The 21,087-nt window shown below is 42.0% G+C and overlaps 1 protein-coding gene across 2 annotated transcripts in view; it reads left to right on the top strand.

Annotated features, from left to right (window-relative positions):
• RGS7 (regulator of G protein signaling 7) overlaps positions 1–21,087 on the top strand; it is a 364,521-nt gene that overhangs the window by 330,053 nt on the left and 13,381 nt on the right. Inside the window, exons 11-18 of one of the 2 annotated variants that reach the window (XM_036277368.1) lie at positions 3,382–3,480; positions 8,315–8,376; positions 9,179–9,289; positions 10,498–10,623; positions 15,323–15,509; positions 17,719–17,808; positions 19,156–19,209; positions 20,364–20,444. In XM_036277368.1, the coding sequence (XP_036133261.1) occupies positions 3,382–3,480; positions 8,315–8,376; positions 9,179–9,289; positions 10,498–10,623; positions 15,323–15,509; positions 17,719–17,808; positions 19,156–19,209; positions 20,364–20,438 (804 nt within the window). In that variant the 3' untranslated portion in view covers positions 20,439–20,444. Of the gene's footprint in view, positions 1–3,381; positions 3,481–8,314; positions 8,377–9,178; positions 9,290–10,497; positions 10,624–15,322; positions 15,510–17,718; positions 17,809–19,155; positions 19,210–20,363; positions 20,445–21,087 lie in introns of those variants that run through there. The other variant, XM_036277369.1, reaches the window with a different exon arrangement.

Here is a 21,087-nt window from a genome sequence, read left to right as displayed (position 1 = left end):
TACAGGGTGTGGAATGTTATGTTTCACTGTTGAATGTCAAACGTGTCTCAAATATGTGAAGAGGAGGCTTATCAGATTTGAGATCGTTTTAAGTGTTTGGGATTAGTTGATTTTTCAGTCTCTTTTCTAAATTTGTCTTTCTGAAAATACAAAGGAATAAGTAATAGCCTCCGTGAAGGAATGATAATGTAGCATAACTAGAAAGAAATCGGCCTCGTGTGGGCAAATATTATGGTGTCTATGTGTGTAATATTCATCAGTCTGTGTATTAGTCAGTTCTTTATTCTGAGAAACTGAACCAAAGGAATGAGGAGCTAAAGATAGAGGAGATGGAGATGGAGATGGAGATGGAGATGGAGATGGAGATGGAGATGGAGATGGAGATAGAAGAAGAGCTAGAGATTTTGAGTAACGGACTTGGTGGATGTAGAGGTTTGGTGAGCCCAGAATCTGGTGGGCTAGGCTGGCAGGCTGTCGTTTCAGGGAAGGATTGTTCTCTGCTCACAGTCCCTCTTGCTTGGAAGAGGTTTGTATTTTTGTGGTTTTCGAGTCTTCAACTGATTGGATGAGTCCCACCGACACTGGGGAGGCAATCTGCTTTGCTCAAAGTCCACCAATTTAAATCTTAATCTCCTCCAAAAGAACATTCACACAGAAACACCCAGAATAACGTTTGATCAAATATCTGACCACTGTGGCCCAGCCAAGCTGACATCAAATTAACCATCCCAGGCCGATCCTTCTATATGACAATAGCCCCAGGGATCCTAGGACGACATAAAACCTGAGGAAAATGACAAAAGTGTGGGTGCATATGTGACTGAACCCACATTTCAGATCGCTTTCTGTGTCTTCAGAACCCATATTTCAAAACAACAGTAGTTCCCTGTCTCACTATCTTTCTTTCCTCTGTCACATCTGGATGTTTGGGCACCTGCTGTTTTAGTCAACAGCTAATATGCCATCATCTGGGAAGAACAGTTAGCAAAGTCATCAGACATGGTCCCAATCCATCCTCTACCTGAACTGAGCGATCCAGAGGAAAGAGGAATATTCCTCGCCGTCACCAGTTTGAAAAATCCCAGAGATCGCGCCCCACACAGAGGCATAACGGCTTCCTTACTCTTTAGTTTCTACTTTCGAGCCCCCTCCCCTGCCAAAAACAAAAAAATGTAGGAGAGAATTTTTCTTAGACATCCTCTAAAATGTGAAGGGAAATCACACATGAACAGGTTCATGTAGAAAGTTAGATCTGTTTCATTCATTTGGATGCTAATATACTATACACAAGAAGTGCTGATCTCGGCTCCACGAAGAATAAAGGGTCGGGATAATCAAGACAAAGTGTTTTAATTGAGTGACTCGTGTGGCTCTTACAAGTCAGAATGGATTCCAGTGAGTTCATTTGATCCCCCCGCTGAAAATACCGACACGCAGCCAAGTCCCGTCCTGTTCCTCTGCAGCCTCTCTGTGGCTAGATCCCTTCCCCCTGCCCTTTGCCAGTATTTTAATACACTTGCTTATTCTGATGAATTCAAGATCCTTTTACACTGCAGCTAATCCTCATCACTTGTCTGCTCAAATAGGATCAAGTTTTTTAGCACCTTTGTTTATACAATAAGCTCTGTGCTTAAAATTACATTGATCGGGGTTATTTTCACTCGAGCCAAGAATCTAAGTTAAAAGCTATTAGCCACCTCCAGGAAATGAAGGACACCCCTGATTGACGTGAGAGAAGCCCTGATGTTTACTTGCATGTAGGCAAAATGGGAAACTCCACAGTGACCTCACAGCCAGTCGCTGGAAAACTACTTTAAATGACACCTCCCAGTGGTTTGGGTCTTATGTACAACTTCATGATACCCGTGTGAAAGGCCTACCTGTGGAAATGATCATAGAAATGCAGGGATAGAAGACAACTTATGGATCACTTGACTTCTATGACACCATCAATCATCGTATTTGTCTAGAGGTCTTTTTAATTATTTTAATTCTTCACCAAAAAGCATAGTGTTAAAACCGTTAGCTATCCTGTTTTATAAGCATTTTTTAAAACCACTGTCAAGTCTTTTTAAAGAATTTAAAGTAATTAAACCAAGATACACAGAAATGGAAGTTCAAGAATTAGACTCTTTTAAATTCTTATCAAAAATTAATGTGATACAACTGGATAAAATAGCAAACATCGGAAACTATAAGTATTGCATAGTTGGGGAGCTTTCATTTACCCAATTTTAGAAAATCAACCTCAACTGTCATTTCAGACTTCACAAGGTTGTTTTATTTAATCATGTTCAAATACAACTAGTAATAGTTCATGGAGGCCTCTTCTGTTTCTTCAACGGAAATCAAGTCTCCTCGAACTCAGGCCCTCCGCTCATTATTCTTCTCTTTCCTAAAGCTTATCACACTGTAATCATATATTTATTTGTGTGATTATTTGTTCGATGTGTTTCCTTTCTACTAGATCATGAGTTCCGATGGAGGAGGAAGCATATCTGTCTTCGCTTTCTTCTGTGTCCCTAATTCTTAGCACAGTATCCAGCCTATAGTTAGTGTTCAATACATGTTGAATGAATGAATGAAAAAAGGAAAGAGAAACTTCAATTCAGCCAGCTCGGTCCTGTTGATAATTAATCCACAGCATAGGCACTACTGCTTGGGTGCGAAGGGATGCCCAGTGGCAGGAATGGAGTTCCAGGAGGTTGGGGCTAAGAGAAGGGAGATCAGAGGACCTACCAAAAATAGTGTGAATTGGATGTTTCAGATCGGTTAAACCTGAGTGAGTCACATCTGTTAAAGACAAGCAAACAAAAAGCACAAGTCCAGAGGGTCAATGTGCAGGGCCAAGAGGTTAACTTTAGAAAGAGAGAGGGTCCAAGTGAAAACAGGTAAGAAACAAAACACATTTGAACTTAGAAATATTGGTAAGGTTGGTGATGGTTCTGAAAATTGGCTCAATTAAACATCTCGATCAACCCTCCTCTGATTTCACGAGTTTCTTCCAAACCTAACTGGTAACGTTCATTGTATGGGCGGGGCTCATACAGTTTTCACAAGTCTTCATCCTTCATCCTACTCTAAGAGAAAGTGCTCTCAAACCACCCCCAGATTTTATCACCGCACTTACCATGTTTTCTCCGTATAATCAATTATTCTGTCAAAGTTAATAATCTAACCACATCGTTTTTCAGAGCTGTGCTTCTATTTTACATTCATAAGATATTTGTGATAACGGTGCCTTTTGAATTTTGATAAGAAACTTAATCAAATATGTAGCAAACTTACTTTATTGAATATATAACACAAAATTACCTTTCAGAAGTCTGTCACTACACATGCTGTTTTGTTCTAACCTATTTCTTTTTTAATTTAATATAGTCTGTCTATGGTTTACAAAATGATATCAGAAGTCACAGTCCTACCCACACACCCACACCAGAAACCAAACCTCCAACAGAAGATGAGTTACAACAACAGGTGGGTCAACCTATAAAATGACCTGCTAGTGGTTTACAAAGTAGCAGCTAAAAGGCGGAGGGGGGGGGGGCAGTGAATGTTAATAGCAGGTGTTTGAAAAGGTTACTGTTTCATATAGAAGATTTTCAGTTAAAAAGTAATGAAATTGCCTAATGGTGAGTTTTGAAGTCAAAACTCTCCAATTGTTAATTCCCCAAGTTCTTTTTTCTCTACCCAATTTTTTAAAGTCACATGCACTAACTTATAGGTGCTTTCATTGTCCAGAGTTATTTTGTACTCCAGAGCTCGGACTCACAGAATGAGAAGACAAGAGGTTGGCTACACTGTCTTGCTTTCCCCTGTCCTATCATGTGATGTGATCATCACAGAAGAGGGCTTATTCTTGTTCCTACAGCCCTGATCTCTGTGTCTATAAGCTTCTTGAAGTTTTCTTTTATCAACACTGGTGTACAGTCATGGTATATATCACTTCTTGTTTTACCAATTGATCAATAGTTTTGTCTCCAAGTAGTGTTACAAAGCAAACACCAGTGTCTCATATCAAATAATAATTAATCTCTTAGTTGGTTTGGTCATGTGACTTTTTCCCTTTTTAATTCATTTTTTTCTTATATTTATTGTAATATGATTTATCAATAATACAATATGTTTTCCTATTATAGTCATCATAAAGGAAAAGTAATTCAGAAAATTTTATTTTTTTAAATTATTTTTATTAATTTATTTTTGTTACAGATGTTTCTCCTTTTTCCCCCATTGACACCCTCCTCCCCATCCCCCCCTCACCCCATTCCCCAGCTTTGTTGTCTATGTCTATTGGTTATGCATACATGCATATAAATTCTGTGGTTTATCTCTTCCTCCCCACAACCCTCTCTTCTGAGGTTTGTCAGACCATACCCTACTTCTATGTCTCGGGATCAATTTTGTTCATCAATTTGTTTAGTTCATTATATTCCACAAATAAGTGGGATCATGTGATATTTGTCTTTCTCTGCTTGGCTTGTTTCGCTTAGCATAATACTCTCCAGGTCCCTCCATGTCATCTCAAAGGATAAGAGCTCTTTCTTTCTTACAGCTGCATAGTACTCCATTGTGTACATGTACCACAGCTTTTTTATTCACTCATCTATTGATGGACACTTGGGCTGTTTCCAGATCTTAGCGATTATAAATAGCGCTGCTATGATCATAGGGGTACATATATTTTTTCTGATTGATGTTTCAGGCTTCTTAGGGTATATTCCTAGAAGTGGGATCACTGGGTCAATGGCAGTTCAATTTTTAATTTTTTGAGGAAACACCATAGTGTTTTCCATAGTGGCTGCACCAGTCTGCATTCCCGCCAGCAGTTACTAGAGTCTCCTTTTCTTCACACCCTCGCCAACACTTGTTGTTTGATGATTTGTCAGCTGTGAGTATTGCTACACCAGCTTTTTTCATTTCCATTTGCTTGGGAAATTTTTTCCATCTTTTCACTTTCATCATGTGTTCATTTCTTCCTTTGTTGCTCTTGTGTTAGGTGTTGTATCAGTGAAAATTCTGCTGCGTATGATGTCTGAAATTTTTCTGCCTACGTTTTCTTCTAGGATTTTTATGGATTTATGAGTCACATTTAAGTCTTTTATCCACTTTGAGTTTATTCTTGTATATGGTGTAAGTTGGTGGTCTAGCTTATTTTTTTGCATGTAGCTGTCCAATTTTCCCAACACCATTTATTGTGAGGTGGGTCTCTTGTAACAGCATACATATGGGTCATGTTTTCTTATCCAATCAGCTACCCTATGTCTTTTGATTGGAGCATTTAAGCCATTTACATTTAAGGTTATTATTGATAGATAGTTATTAGTTGCCATTTTTATTTAATGCCTGTGTTCCTCTCTCTTTCTCTCTGTTTCTTCTTCTTCTTACAACCTTCCTTTTAGCATTTCTTGCAGTGCTGGTTTGGTGGTGGTAAATTCCTTCAGTTTTTTGTTTGTTTTGTTTTTTGTTTTTTGTTTTTATCTGTGAAGCTCTTTATTTTTTCTTCAATTTTGAATGATAGCCTTGCTGGATAGAGTAATCTTGGATTCAGACCCTTGCCTTGCATTACTTTATAGACTTCATGCCACTCCCTTCTGGGTTGCAGCATTTCTATTGAGAAATCAGCTGACAGTCTCATGGGAGCTCCCCTGTAGGTAACTTTCTGTCTCTCTCTTGCATCCTTTAAGATTCTTTCTTTGTCTTTAATGTTTGCTATTTTTATTATGATGTGTCTAGCTGTGGGTCTTCTGGGGTTCATCTTGCTTGGGACTCTCTGTGTTTCCTGGACTTGTATGACTTTTTCCTTCATCATTTTAGGGAACTTTTCTGTCATTATGTCTTCAAACAGGTTCTCTATTCTTTTCTCTGGTTCTTCTCCTTCCGGTACCCCTATAATGCAAATGTTGTTACATTCTGTATTGTCCCACAGCTCCCTTAAACTCTCCTTCTGCTTTTTAATTTTTCCCTTTTGCTGTTCTGTTTGGGTGTTTTTTTCTACTTTGTCTTCTAAGTCACTGATTTAGTCTTCAGCTGCTTCTAATCTACTATTGAACCCTTCTAAGGTATTTTTCATAACAGCTATGCCATTCTTTATTTCCTCTTGATTTTTATGCATAGCTTCTACCTCTGTTTTTAAGCTGGAGTGGTTCCCAATGAGCCCTTCATAATTCTTATTAAGTTTCTTGTAGTTCTCTCCAAATTGTTTGAGTACCATTAAAATAATTGCTTTGAATTCTTTATCTGACAAGTTGCTTTCTTTCATGTCCTGTAGTTCCTTTTCTGGTGATTCCTCTTTTTCTTTCCTTTGAGTGTTCTTTCTTTGTCTCCCCATTTTAGCCGTCTGGTAGTTCTAGACCTGGTGAGGGATGTTGGGATGTGTAGGCAGCTCACTGTGTATCAAATAAGGCTGCTGTACCTCCCAGACTATTCTGTTGTGTGCTGCTCTTACCTGCTGTGGGTCCTGGAGGATTGACTACTGGGGGCCGGTATTGGTCTGTCCTGGTAGGTGCTGCTGCTGTATCAGTGTGGGCCCCTGTGAAGCTGTGTTCCCCACGGATTGCTGGTGCCACCTACAGCTGTATTGCTCAGGCCCTGCTGGAGCCTCACTCCCTGCCAGCACTGTGGGCAGCTGGGTCGCACAGGCCCCGCTGGAGCCCTGACTCTCCAGAGCTCCTGTGGGCAGCTGGGTCACACAGGTCCCTCTGGATCCCCAGCTCCCTGCAGATCTTGTGGACAGCTGGGTCGCACAGGTCCCTCTGGAGCCCTGGCTCCCTGCAGATCTTGTGGACAGCTGGGTCGCACTGGTTTCTCTGGATCCCCAGCTCCCTGCAGATCTTGTGGGCAGCTGGGTCGCACTGGTTTCTCTGGAACCCCGGCTCCCTGCAGATCTTGTGGGCAGCTGGGTCGCACTGGTTTCTCTGGAGTCCCAGCCCCCGAGCTATCCCATGGCAGCTGGGTCGCACAGGCCCTGATGGAGCCCCAGGTCCTGCCACTGGCAGCTGGGGAGCACTGCTGCCCCGTGGGGCTCAGCTCCTGCTCAGCCTGTGTTAAAGCTTTTGGGGATGGGGCTCAGCTGCTGGTCTGTGCTTCTGTTGCCTGGGGATGGGTCTGCTCCCCAGCCTCTGTTGCTAGGGGTATATCTCTACTCTGATCAGGCTGCTATTGTAGGGGATGGTGCTGGGCTCTGGGCTGTCTGTGGCTTCTGCAGCAGGCACCTTGACAGCTCCGTTACTGTGCACTGGTCTGTGTTGACACAGAGTGTCCACTGGTCCGATGGTGCCAGGTGCGCTGGTGGGCTCAGGTTGCTGGGTCCTGGCCGCTCCCACTGCCTCCTCCCAGGGAAGACCCGGGATCTTCCAAAATGGTGGGACCTCCCCACGGTGCAGGGAGAAGCGCCCTGAAGGGCTGCTTACAATAGCTGCTCCGTGCACAGCACAGGGACCTTCTGCTCCGCGGCTCTGCACTGCACGTCCACTCACACTCTCACACTCACCCTCCCTCTGGTCCTGCCCGCCGCCGTCTTCTCTCAATAATAATCTACTTCAGAGAATTTTAAATGAAAGTTTTTTCTGTGTGATTATGTCCATGTGAGTGTTTGTCTGAATTGTTGATAAAATTATTCTCAGAACACGTCATTGATGCCTTGCTGGGATAGTATTAGGAAGCAGAATGTATTTTGAGATCATAATAACAAATAACAAATGCATTTATACTCTGAGTTTAGGGAGTCAATGTAATTCTGATTTGCTTATTCACCATGAATAAATGTTTAAAATCTTTATAACACTTTTAAAAGAAAGTTACTCTTTGTGAAAGCAGGTAGAATACTTAAATTCATTGCTGCTCGAGAGTGGTACTGGGTGTAGTTACATTGAAACAGATTTGAATTCTCTAACTCTTCCAGAGCTAGCTCGCTCTCTCACTTGACTTTTTTTTTTTTTTATCCTCACCCGAGGACATTTTTCCATTTTTTGTTCAGATAGAGTGGGAGGGAGAGAGAGAGAGAAACATCGATGTGAAAGGGACACATCGAGTGGCTGCCACCCGCACGACCAACCAGGGCCGGGGACAAACCGCAACCGAGGTACGTGCCCTTAGCGGGAACCGAACCCGGGTCTCTCTGGTCCGCAGGCCGACGCTCTAACCGCTGAGCCAAACCAGCCAGGGCTCACTTGACTTTTTTACAGACTTTGCAATTTTACTGATTTAGAACATGTTCTTGTTGGGAATTGCCCTGTTTATCATAAATTAGAGCTAAAAATTGTGAGAATATCACCACTTATATAACTGAGTCGTTAACTTTTTTTTTCAGATAAACTATTGGCAAATCCAGTTAGATAGACATCGGTTAAAAATGTCAAAAGTTGCTGATAGGTAAGTATTTCAAAATGTCCATGTACATTTAAAAAATTTTATATGATAATGGGATCTGATAAAAATGGCAAAAGAACTATTGGAAAGGGAGCTGAGATAAGTAATTGGAACCCTGTAATAAATGTTATTTTGTTTTTCCTTTTTTTGAAAAAAATATATTTTTATTCATTTTTTTAGAGAGAGAGAAAGGGTGAGATGGAAACATGGATGTGAGAGAGACACATTGATCAGCTGCCTTCTGCACGCCCCCGACTGGGGATCGAGCCCACAACCCGGGCATGTGCCCTGATGAGGATTCGAACCAGGACCTCTCAGTCCATGGGACAATGCTCCATCCACTGAGCCACACTGCAGATTAAAACAAATTTTTTTTTTTGGTCAGTGATTCATTCCCCCTTTACCTAATTTCTGTAACTACTTTTTTTTAAAAAAATTACTTTTTAACCTCTTTTCCAAGTGGGCTAAAATCAATGCAGCTGAGGGTGGTAGACCAAGGACTGGAATTGACTCTTAGCAATGCCCTTCACACACTTGCTTCTCTGTTTTGCTTCATTGGAATGGAGGGTTAGACTCACCTGGCTCAGGCATGGGCAGAGGTGGAATTCTTAGCCACATGTGTCTTCCAAGAGGCACAATAAGTAGATGCAGGTGAGTTACTGAAATGTGAGAACTGCCCCTGGGTTTCATTCCATGAGCAAGCGAGCATTGCTTGGCCAGACATTTGCATGGTGCCCCTTGACTTTGGGCTGGGTCTAACCTCAGCCAGACAACTAAGGAAGATGAACGTGTTTCTTCTCCCCAGTCTGCTAAGTTACACGGAACAGTATTTAGAGTATGACCCATTTTTCGTGCCACCTGACCCTTCTAACCCATGGCTGTCTGATGATACTACTTTCTGGGAACTCGAAGCAAGGTGAGTGACAATTTCTCTTCCCTCAAAATATGTCACGTATTTCAGGGGTTGGATTAAATAGGAAGAGTCCTATAGCTGAGTCATTGTAAAGGCAAGTTCACTCTGTGTCTACATTAGCCCAGGATGTAAAGTTCTTATTCTAAAGGGTATGGTTTTTGAACCTTTGATGTTTGGATTTGTATTAATATTTGCATTTCCAGAAGACTGGAATGAAAGAGGGGTTTGAAGGTGGTAAGAAAGGCCAGTCAGAGTTGGAGTCTTCAATTCTCTAAATTTAGCTCATTGTTTGAGTTTCCTTCACAATTCACATGGTCCCAAAGCCTATGCATCCAAGTGAAATGAACGCTGGATCTATACTTACTGAAACCCAATATAAGAAGCCTTTATACATTCAATTTTCAAAGAAAATGACCTTACCATACACACTCTAAGAGAAACTGACTTCTTAAGCAAACCAAACCACAATTCAGGCCTCCCTGGTTTCTTTCATGAGCTAGGGAAGAATTATATTATCAGTCTTGACAGAGTGATAAAAAGATCATTGCATATCACTCTCTACAGCGAGTATTTCATACTCTGTAGCTCTTCTCTAGATTGGAATTACGAACCTTCTCTTTCTTTTACATCCATCCAGTGGTTCTTAAATGCTTGAGAAGTACAGACCTCTTTGTTCGTAAGTTCTAGATTTTACAGATGAGGAAGCTAGAATCCCAAAATGTCGTTACTCCACCAGGATTACATCACACATTTAATTGACAGCAGAATCATAAACTAGGACTTAGGCCTTTTGGTTCCCATGCGTATTCTCCCAGGACAACATGCCACCATGAGACTGCATTTGGAAGGGGTTGGGGGTAAGAAATTGGGTTATAGGTTCAGAATGTCTGCAATTTCCCTGTTTTCCTGTCTGACGTTGGTAAATTGTAACCCTCTTTGTGCCACAATTTCATCATCTATCAAAAGAGAATTATAATAGTATCTATCTCATAAAGTTGTTGAAAAAAACTAAAAGATCCACCCGATGCTCAATAAACCGCAGACTTGAGTACTGATGCCTAACTTACCCACACCACAGTTTCACGCAGTCGTCGATCTGAGATTGTCTTTCTCCTGAAAGTTGAGTTAAAGATGGGAATGTCAAGAGGAAGTGGAATCGCAGAAAACAGGGCTTGTAATGAAGGGAATGTGTTTGGTTTTCTCTCCTACAGCAAAGAGCCAAACCAGCAGAGGGTGAAGCGATGGGGCTTTGGCATGGATGAAGCGTTGAAGGACCCCGTCGGCAGAGAACAGTTCCTTAAATTTCTAGAGTCAGAATTCAGCTCAGAAAACTTACGGTAAAACATGTTTTTTGGTCTTATACTCTAAGCCAGAGACACCTACCTGTGATGTGTCTGGTTGTGTAGGACTTAATCGATCAGTTAGTGCCCCCACCAACATCACGGTGAGGATGGGAGCCCACTGAATCCCTGCCCTTGGAGGCAGGAAATAAAGGAGGTAACTAAGGCCCAGTCTGTCCAACATTACCAATTCCCCGTGGTGCTTTATTTCTATACTGTCTCTTGATGTTTTTATACATTTTGTGCATTTGAAATAGACTCCATAGAAAAGTATTTGGCAAAGTGGAAAATGGCTGATAGTATTTCTGCAGTTAAATTGAAATATAAACTATGTATCATTATTTGTCTTCTTTGCACAGTGCTTCTCAAGTTAGGTCTAGAAAAAGAGATGGGGTGCTTGTATCAAATAACTTGAGACAAAAGTATGGGGGCAGCTCACGTTCTTTGCACCCTAAATACAAGGCAGGTGAGAACATCCCCACGTAAGCTGTCAGTGAGAGAGGGGTACACATTCTGCCCGTCTGTTGTAGGCATCATCCTTACATATTTTGGAAATTTTTCTAACTTGAAAGACACCTGGAAATCGCATTTTTAAATGTGAAATAGATTTTAATAGCTCCATTTAAGATCACTGAAGTGAATGATAACTTTCCACTACGGAAAACTGTTTTTTCCATGAGCACTTCCATTCATTATTCTTTTGAAACACGATACCCTAACTCCCTTACCCATGACACATGGCGTCCTGTGAAATTCATTTACCGCGAGTCTCGCCATTCATTTATTTTCATAGGAACTGAGCAGTGCCAGGCATTGTCACGTTCTCTTCAGGGGATTTAACAGATGCCAGCAACAAAACATTCGGGACTATGTAGTACTTTGACAGATGTCCCATGGAGTAAGCAAGATTCCCACAAAGACAGAACCTGGGGGAATTTAATCATATACATGTGCCCGTTATGGATTGTTGGAGTACAGCTTCCTGTCCTCTTTCAAGTTAATGAGAACCTGCTCAAGTTTATGAGACTATAGCTGCTAAGGATGTTTAGGGAGCCTACTAAATAACATTTTCTCTATTAAGGTTCATCAATTATTGAGTACAAGAATGTATAAAATAAAGCAGAGATAAAGGATAATTTTAGCATTTTAATGGATGAGGAAGTGAAGCTTCCTCTAATTCTCTAAGTTTTTAAAAAGATGCTGACATGATGGGTATCGTGATGAAGTAGACAGGTAATAAGACTCGCCAGTATCACCTAACCAAATAAAAATGGTTCTTGATGTCATTAAAATTACAGCCTACTGGTGGATACAGAGAGGACAGACCACAGCACACAATGGTGGGTGTTTAGATCAGAGAACTAGAGAGGGATGATTAGCCCCGAGTTGGAGATCAGCAAACGCATCCTTGGGAAAAGGCCCTGTAGAGAGAGAACCAGGCAAAAAGGAACAGGGAAGAAGCTTTTGGGCAAAGGGGATAACATGTGCAAGCTGTGTTTTTATGGATTAATTGAATCACTGCTGACTCTTTAGTTCAAGCTTTAACCATGTCTCATCTCGATAATTCTGGGCCACACTAGTTTCCCTGCCAAGGAACTGCATATAAAATATTACATGTATCTCCTATGTGTGTGTCTGTACACTCAAGAAATAAATATATATGTATATATTCCCTGAGTATATACCTTACGCCTATTATATGTTTCCTTATTAAACGTATAGATGATAGATACATCCATCCATCCATACATACATAGGTACATGGAAAGTATAGATATAAATTGTGAACACCTACTCTATGCCGTAATATCCTTTCTACCCACTGTTTTTGTAAGTATGCCGGACTATTATCACACATCTCATCATCACAACAGAAATAAAATGTAAATATTCTCACCCATTTTACTAAGAAGCAGAATATGTGTGGGGAAGGGAAGGTTCAGCTGTCCAAGTCAGAGGCTAATAGTTGCCAATACTGTCCGCTCACTGTTCCCCACGTTGGAGCCCCACTGCCTGAGCCTCAGATCTGGGGTCACAGACCGAGGGAGACAAAATGGTCTAGTCAGCCGACGGGGCTAATTGCACTTAAATAAGTCTCAGTGCACCGTGTCTTAGCCACGCACCTCTGAGCCCCTGCTGTTTGTGGAAGTGTGGGGCTCATGTGAGCATTTCCCCCAAGTGTGAGGACAGAACAGGCGTGAAGAAGTACTGCTTATTGACAGCTACTGGATCTTCCGACGTAACCTGTGCTCTCCATCGGTCTCCGTTTTGCCCATTCCTTTTTCAGCTGAACTACGTAAATACTTGGCATAGAGTCAATACTAAGTAGCTAGTCATATGAGTCCTATTTTGAGTACCTAAAAATATGTCAGGCACTTCCAAAGTGGCCTTTATATAATTTATGTCGTGTAATCTAATAGAACCCAATGAGATAGGCCTCATCATCCCATTTCACTGATGAGGACATAAAGGCCCAAAGGCATTAAGACACTTGCTCCTATTCCAGCTCCCGTTGAATAGGGGGGGGGTGGGATTCTGACCAGTGCCCTTTCCATCCTGCTCCGTAACCACAGTTCCTTGAGGCTGGAAAGGGCAGTGAAGTCCTCGGGAGGCATTCGAGGGCGTGGCTATGGGAATGCCATCTGTTGCACATTATCCAGGGGCAAACCCCAGCTAGGACAGTCTGACAGTCGTAGTGGACAATCCGAAGTAAGTGACCTTGCCTTCATATCCTGGCTCCGATTCTCTGAAGTGGGGGAAATGCTGAGTTAGTACAGGTACATCACTTGGAAGAGTGACTGCACCTGTGTATCCGTGTAGGCGTTATTGCTGCCTTCTCAGCTTGTTGGTTCTTTATCCATGTGTCCGAGTCCCTGGGAGATGTCCTGCATCTACGGCAGCATCCAGGGTGCCTTTTCCAACCCAGCGCTTGCCCAGCAGCAGGGCTGTTCTGCTCGGAGTCCCCAGACTGTTCAGTTCATGCTGTCCCTTGAGTCCCTCATGGGCTTCCTTGCATTGTGGACACCTGGATGGTTATCTGTGTCTCTGCCTGTTCTCTGGGGACAGACACTGTCTTCTGTGTGCTGGGATGAACTTGAACGAGCATCATTTGTAACACGCTCTCAGACTGAGTGTGGTATTCCCATTAGACTGCAGTGTTGCCGTCTGCATTTTAGGGGGGCAGGGCCCCGGGCCTTCCCTTCTCAGAGCAGCCGCGGGTGCATGTCTAAGGCATTGTCCAGATTGGATACCTCCTGTTGCATATGACTATAGGAAGGCAGAATCTAGAAACTGGACAATCACTAGAGTGCGTAGTATTTGACGTTCCAATTCTAGCTCAACTACTTCTTTCCGACCTCTCGTGAGTGCCCAAGTTAAAACCTCACAGTTATGAAGGTGCTGCTTCTCACCTGGCACCTCACAAAGACTGTGCCTGTGGTGGCCTCTGTCTGTGGCCACCTTCTCCATTCATGAGCACACCTACCACAGAGCAACCACGGTGCCTGACGAGCAAAGCATAGACCTAGCAGTTCCTCCGTCGAGTATGTTTTATATTAACAAATTATTATGTGCATGCTTATCTTCTTAACATTATGTCTAAGTCTAATAAAAAAAATACGGAGCAATATTTAAAGAAATGAAACTCATTAATGCAATGTGACCCCCTTTTTTAAATTTTTCTTTTTTTTTATTGATTTGAGACAGAGAGGAAGGGAGAGGGAAAGGGAGATAGAAACGTTGATGAGAAAGAACATCGATTGGCCTCCTCCTGCACGCCCCCCACTGGGGATTTGGCCCACAACCTGGGCATGTGCCCTGACCGGGAGTCAAACCGGCGACCTCTTGGTGCAGGGGTCGACACTCAACCACTGAGCCACACCAGCTGGGCAATGTGACCCCTTATTATTAGACTTTTCTATTTGCTCTTATCAACCAAAACACATTCTGATGTTCTTTCCTTTCAGCATATAATATTCTATTTAAAATGATATAAATCTATTTATATATTTAGAAGTAAGTCAATATGTACTTATTTCTTCAAAGCCTCTGCATTACTCTGATACGGCTGCAGATTTACGTTTTTCCAGTTATCGCATGGGAATGCTTTCTGCCTCTGCCATTCATACTCTGAATTAAACAGCCTAAAATTAGCTATTTGCCCCGATTTCTCCAGCTCAGGCCTGTCTGCTCCGGGCCCAGACCTGTTGTACGTCCAGGAAAGCTTTGCTGTGGTTCCCATCCCAGGTAGAGCAGAAAAACCTCCCTGTGCTAACCTTCAGTGTCCAAATGGACAAAAGACGCAGAGAACACAATACAGTGCACGACTTGGTCCCCCAGTCCTGTGCCGTGTGTCACGCACCCTGAATCCCCTCCACTCCACCTGCCCCTAATAAGTGGGTCTTCAGAAATGCTGCTTGGCTTTGACTCAGTGAAGGGCACGCAGAGTCCGGGCTCCGGCAGGTCCACTTCTAACAGCAAACGCTTCAGAGACATTGTTTTCAGTATTTCCTTCTGGAAAATGGTGTACCTTCGAATACACCGAATGAACACAGTCAGGAAAGGCTTGGTGTAGGAGGCCCTCAGAGAAAGTGAATTCGGTAGTGTGCATCACTGTGAGGTATGCGATCACGCCATTGTGCGAGAATCGCAGATCATGGGACACGGACATCAGTGTCGTGTGTGGCGTCCCACGCAGGTTCTGGCTAGCAGTGGAGGACTTGAAGAAGAGGCCCATCAGAGACGTCCCCTCCCGAGTTCAGGAAATATGGCAAGAGTTTCTGGCTCCAGGCGCCCCCAGTGCCATTAACTTGGATTCCAAGAGCTATGACAAAACCACACAGAACGTGAAGGAGCCGGGACGATACACGTTCGAAGATGCTCAGGTGGGTCCAGGGTGGGCCTCACGTCATGTCACCAGAGTGCTCCTGAGTTTTATGTTCATTGTCATGGGCAACTATGTCTGCTATTCCGGGTTTGGTCTTTGTGTATAAAATAACTTTAATTCATCTAGAGGACAACAGAGACACTTTAGAGTGACCTGTTGTTATTGTTGTTAATCCTCACCTGAGGATATTCTTCCATTGTTGTTTTTTTATTTTTAATTTTTTAGATAGAGTGGAAGGGAGGGAGGAAAGGAGAGAGAGAGAGAGAGAGAAAGAGAGAGAGAGAGAGAGAAACATCGATGTGAGAGGGACACATCAATTGGTTACCTCCCGCGGGAACCCAACCAAGGCTGGGGATGAACCCGCAACCCAGGTATGAGCCACTGACTGGGAATCAAACCCGAGACCCTTAGTCCTTGGACTGACTCTCTAACTGCTGAGCCAAACTGTCCAGGGCTAGAGTGACCTGTATTTAAAAGCCTGGGAATGTTTTGTGAATTTATATGGTTTTACATGAAAATTGGTTTTTACGTGAATATTTGAAAACTTTTGCTTCATTTTGGACTCTGTGAGCAAGCCTTCATCAGTGGCCCGCCCCTGCAACACCTGTTTAAGGGACTCTGTGTTCCTGTGGGGTCCTACGGTCTGACATTCCAAAATGATTCATTGTCACAAACAGTCGGAGGAAACTGAATTAGCTTCCAGTGTGTCGAACTGAAGCCAGTTTTGCCACTGATGATGAAGTGAAACACTGGATCCAGGCACTTATTTATTTTCCAAGTTAATTTTTTAGTCTGCGGAAAGAAGTGAAAGGAAAGTCCTATTAAGATATTAACTTCCTAAGACAAACTTTTAGTGTGTTTTTCCCTCAGACTGGACATAAGTGTCCCCTTAAGAACAATTTGAATTTCTGCTCTCTCTAAAATAATATTATGCTCAAGAAGAAAAATGAGAGAATATTATTTCCTAAAGATGTATTAAAATTGTCATTTAAATCAGGACATGCATACTTCATAGTTTTTTTAACCTATTTTAGAAAAGAATATTAAGAAAGTATATTGAATATTAAGAATATTAAGAAAGAATATCTAGAAAGTATATTGCATTTTAAATAACAGCATTACTAAATAAAATGAAATGTAAAAGATGAAGAATGAGACACACAAATGCCCTTCCTTAATTTTACTCTCGGTAGAAGGTGCATTTCTCCCTGGCTTTGGTTGAAGGAAATGAGCTACTGTGGAGACACGAACACAGGCTGAAACAGCTCCGTGAGCTCCCGTCATCCCTCTCTGCGCTGTGGTCTCCTGTGTGGGAATAATTCCATTCTATGGCCCCACGTGATGGGGAGCAGGATGGAATCCTCTGGCCTTGCTTGCTTCTCTGCTATTTATTTTCATCACCGTTCAAGATAAAATTGCAAACATTTTTCTCGAGCCAACAATGTGTGAAATGTTTGGGATGACACTCCCTCAAGCTGCCACAGGCCAGAGCACAACCTCCCCAAATTGGGTCAATGACACTGAATTGGACGAATACATCTTTTCCTTAGACTTCTTTGCATACCAGTATTCATCATCAAAATAGAACTCTGTACACTGGTTAGGATTAAATTATTAAACACTTAACTAGTTTGTCACTGAATGAGTAAAAAAACAAAAAAAGCATACAAATGGCAATATATAGCCACTAAATGTCACAAAATTTATTTTTTGACTTGTGCTCTGATCCAAAGTGGATATGGGTGACAATTGTCTATATAATCTGCACTAAAGAAAGATGATTCATCTGGCTGTCCACACCCTCCAAACAGATGATGCCTTAGGTATCTAGAATGATTACTCAATCCTGACTTTAAATCCTGACTTTGGGCCTAGAGTAATTTTAAGAGAGAACCGATTGATTTATATTCTCAAATAATCTATATAAATCAACAACTCAATTGGAATCACGTTATGATATTCCATAAACTAAATTCCATTTGTTTGAAGAACTGGATGTGATTTATACTCTTCGTAGCTCCTCAAGCAGTTTTAAAATTGGTTTATGGATAAAATAATGAATTGGAGGCTCTGCATGTCCTGTAAACAAAGTTGTCCTCGTGAGCACTGTTATTATTTCTAGCTGCTTCCGATTTGGTTTTGATCCACATGTTGGATTCTTGTCACAGCCTTGGAAAAGAAGCACCTCAACCATTGTTTCTTTGTAGGAGCACATTTACAAACTGATGAAAAGTGACTCGTACCCACGGTTCATAAGATCCAGTGCCTATCAGGAGCTTCTGCAGGCCAAGAAGAAGGTATTGGTTCTTTGTGACCTTTTAAAATCTGGTTCTCAGTTATACTTACTCAGAGTAGTTACCTCCACTGGGCCCGAGGTATTGGACAAAGGGTAAGTGAACACTCTCCAACACCCTCCCCTAATCTTTGCATCTTATAAGAGCCATTTGAGTTACTTTTGTTTGCTTGTTGATCACTCTCTTTTCTTTTCGTTAGTTTCTGTAGCTATTCTTGCATTAGAAAGTGTTATCAAAGCTGTTTTCATGTTTCATGTTAGTCTCCTGTATGCCTAGTTCAAGGAAATAAAAAATCACAATCAAGAAAGGAAAAGAACAATGAATGCCATTAGGCAAACAAGCTTGAAGAGGGTTTTCTGTGTTCGGTAAACTAGGATGTATGTTTATAGCCACGCACCCTGTAACTGAAAACACTCACTTTGTTCTATGATAACTGTCGGAATGCAGTGACGTTTGCTTCTGAATATTTTTCATTTGGAATTTGGCCTAAAGCACTTGGTCTAGCCCCGCAGGCAAGTCCGCACACGTAACACGGTAGTAGCTGAGCACATTTTGGAAGAGTTGCAGTCAACCTCATGATTCAATTAATGTTTATAACCGAAGCCTCACAGTCGACAGCACCCCAGGGCATCCGTGCAGTAGGACAGGGGTAATCTGGATATAAACATCAGCACCACTCATTATTTCTTGATCTTAAAAGAGTTCATAGCTTCTTGAAATTCTGAGATGAAATTGTAATTTCGTGTAATTCATGATCATCATTTAGGCTAATGGGACTTTTCAAAATACGCTGGAGTCAGACTGTCCAGTACGGCAGCCGTTGCCACATGGGTTGATTAAATTTCATTCTAAGTTGACACAAGTTCATTAAGATGATACCAAATTCTGGCCAAATATTAAGTACACAGCTTAAAGGCTTCTAAAAGAATGGACAGCATGGAATGGTATTCCCATCCTTTCAGAAATTTCTACTGGACAGCAGTGCTTATACAATTAATACTGTTATCAACAGCAGTCTAGTCCTGATAGAATATTGTTAGGAAAACCTCTAGATTTTCAAATGTCTAGACTTTGCAAACGTCAGCATAAACATTTCGCATATCTGCTTCATTTTAGTGCGGTTTAGTTTTGCTCGAAATTGCCCCATTTTGTTTTGCATAAGAAGAGCTTTGGTGTTTCAAATACAATTGTGAATACAATGAGTCCTTCCATGGCAGCTCTTCCGGTCCTGGTCCCCCTGATGTAGAGTTTTATCATTTCATCTTCCTGTCTTTTTCTGCTCTGTTTTCCTTGCTGCTGCTTTTTTATCCCCCCATTTCCCTTGGCCCCACCCCACCCTGCACATGTAAGTCGGAACCCTCAATGGATCGCAGAACATCTTTTGAGAAATTTGCACAGAATGTGGTAAGTCTTATTTTGGGAGGAATTACAAATCATTAAATCCAATGAAGACATTTCCCCACTTTCGAGCCTCATCCCGGGTCTTGAGTCCTTCAATGTAGCAACTGAATTGCCTTTACTCAAATTCAGAACTTTGTTTCTACTTATTCCTTGGCCTCAGACCTCGCTAGAGTAGATAAGGATGCCTATGTGCAAAACTGCATGTATCAAACTAAGGTCTGGAGAGAATGATATGTTGTACTATGGAAGATGAAGAAATCATTATTTTTTATATTTTATTTGTATTCACTATGTCCCTTTCTTTATTAAAGATAGTGCATGTGTTTCTAAGCTCTTTCCCTTCAGGGGTGGGGAGCGTCCCACCCTCGGGCAATATGAAGCCCTTGAAATCAACACCAGCTAATATCAGACACCTCACCAAATCAGCCTGACCACAGATAGCAGGCTCATTTTTTTTTTTTTTTTATCCTCACCCGAGGATATTTTTCCATTTTTTGTACAGATAGAGTGGGAGGGAGAGAGAGGAAGGGAGAGAGAGAGAAACATCGACGTGAAGGGACACATCGAGTGGCTGCCACCCGCACGACCAACCAGGGCCGGGGACAAACTGTAACCAAAGTACGTGCCCTTAGCGGGAACCAAACCCGGGTCTCTCCGGACCACAGGCCGACGCTCTAACCGCTGAGCCAAACTGGCCAGGGCAGCAGGCTCATTTTTAAGTTGATAATTGTGTATGGCCCACAAATTATATTATAAACATCCAAATGGCCCTTGGCAGAAAAAAGGTTCCCCACCCCTGGTTCAAAAGATTAAGAACAATGAGGGGTCTGTGCTTCCCACTTCCCGGGGAGAAAATGACCTAGCAAGCAGTTGAAAGCCAAAGACCGGGTGTGAATGGTGGCCAGGGACAAGATATGCCCCCAAACACCCATCACCATGCCTCGCTTCTTCTTTATTTTTCAGGAAAATGTTGAAAATTGTTGCATAAATCATTTGGGAGACCAGTGGTGTTTATACCACTGTTTTCTTAGTATCTTACCATGTGACCTATTTGTTTTGGGGATTCTTCCTTATTTTCTTTTCTTTGTATTGTGCCTTTGGAATGTTCTGACATGTGTAAGTGCAAACTAAAGCCTTCAACACATTTATTTTTATAGGGCAGAAACATCCCTATTTTCCCATGCCATAAAAACTGTACACCAACACTGAGGGCCAGCACTAACCTGTTATGAAAAGAGGTAGAAAACTCTTGGTTTATACTCAAGTTTGTCTGCATTGTCCGTTGAGTTGCGTGATTAGCTCCATGCTGCTGTGTGTGTGTGTGTATGTGTGTTGTGGCTTTTGCTATGATGGCTAGTCAAGTGGAGTTGTGTGTGTTGAAATGTAAGCAAACTGGATTCGACGAAGATATGGTTTGTGTTTGTAGTTTCCTTCAGAGATCTTTGTGGTGGGGAATGTTAACCAGTTCTATTTACGAATTGCCAGTTGTGACTTTGCGCAGTGTTCGAAAGACTTTAAAAGCAGCACGTACTTTGAACATTCATTGCAATTGCACCAATTAAAGGGCTGGAAAAGGACGGACTCCAGGAATTAATCACACTGTAAACTTCACAGAATTTTGGCTGACTCTATTGGAACCTCTGACCTTTAACATAAGATGTCTTCATCACTCATCATGGGAAGATAATATAAAAGAAATGCCTCAAGATGTTGATGGAGAAAGTTGCATGGTGCTCAGTATACTGTTTAAGAATTTTTTCAGATGCATTCTTTTCTGATATAATGCTGACAGGTTCTTGAGACTAGACTGGAAATTTCTATGAGATAATTAAAAATAATAATGCAACTTAAGAAAGATATAAAGGGAAAGCAAAATGGTTG

Source organism: Molossus molossus, unplaced genomic scaffold (genome assembly GCF_014108415.1).
Source record: "Molossus molossus isolate mMolMol1 unplaced genomic scaffold, mMolMol1.p scaffold_m16_p_23, whole genome shotgun sequence".
NCBI classification, from domain to species: domain Eukaryota; kingdom Metazoa; phylum Chordata; class Mammalia; order Chiroptera; family Molossidae; genus Molossus; species Molossus molossus.
Note: the sequence above shows the minus strand (reverse complement) of the source record. Positions and strands in the feature narration are given on the sequence as shown.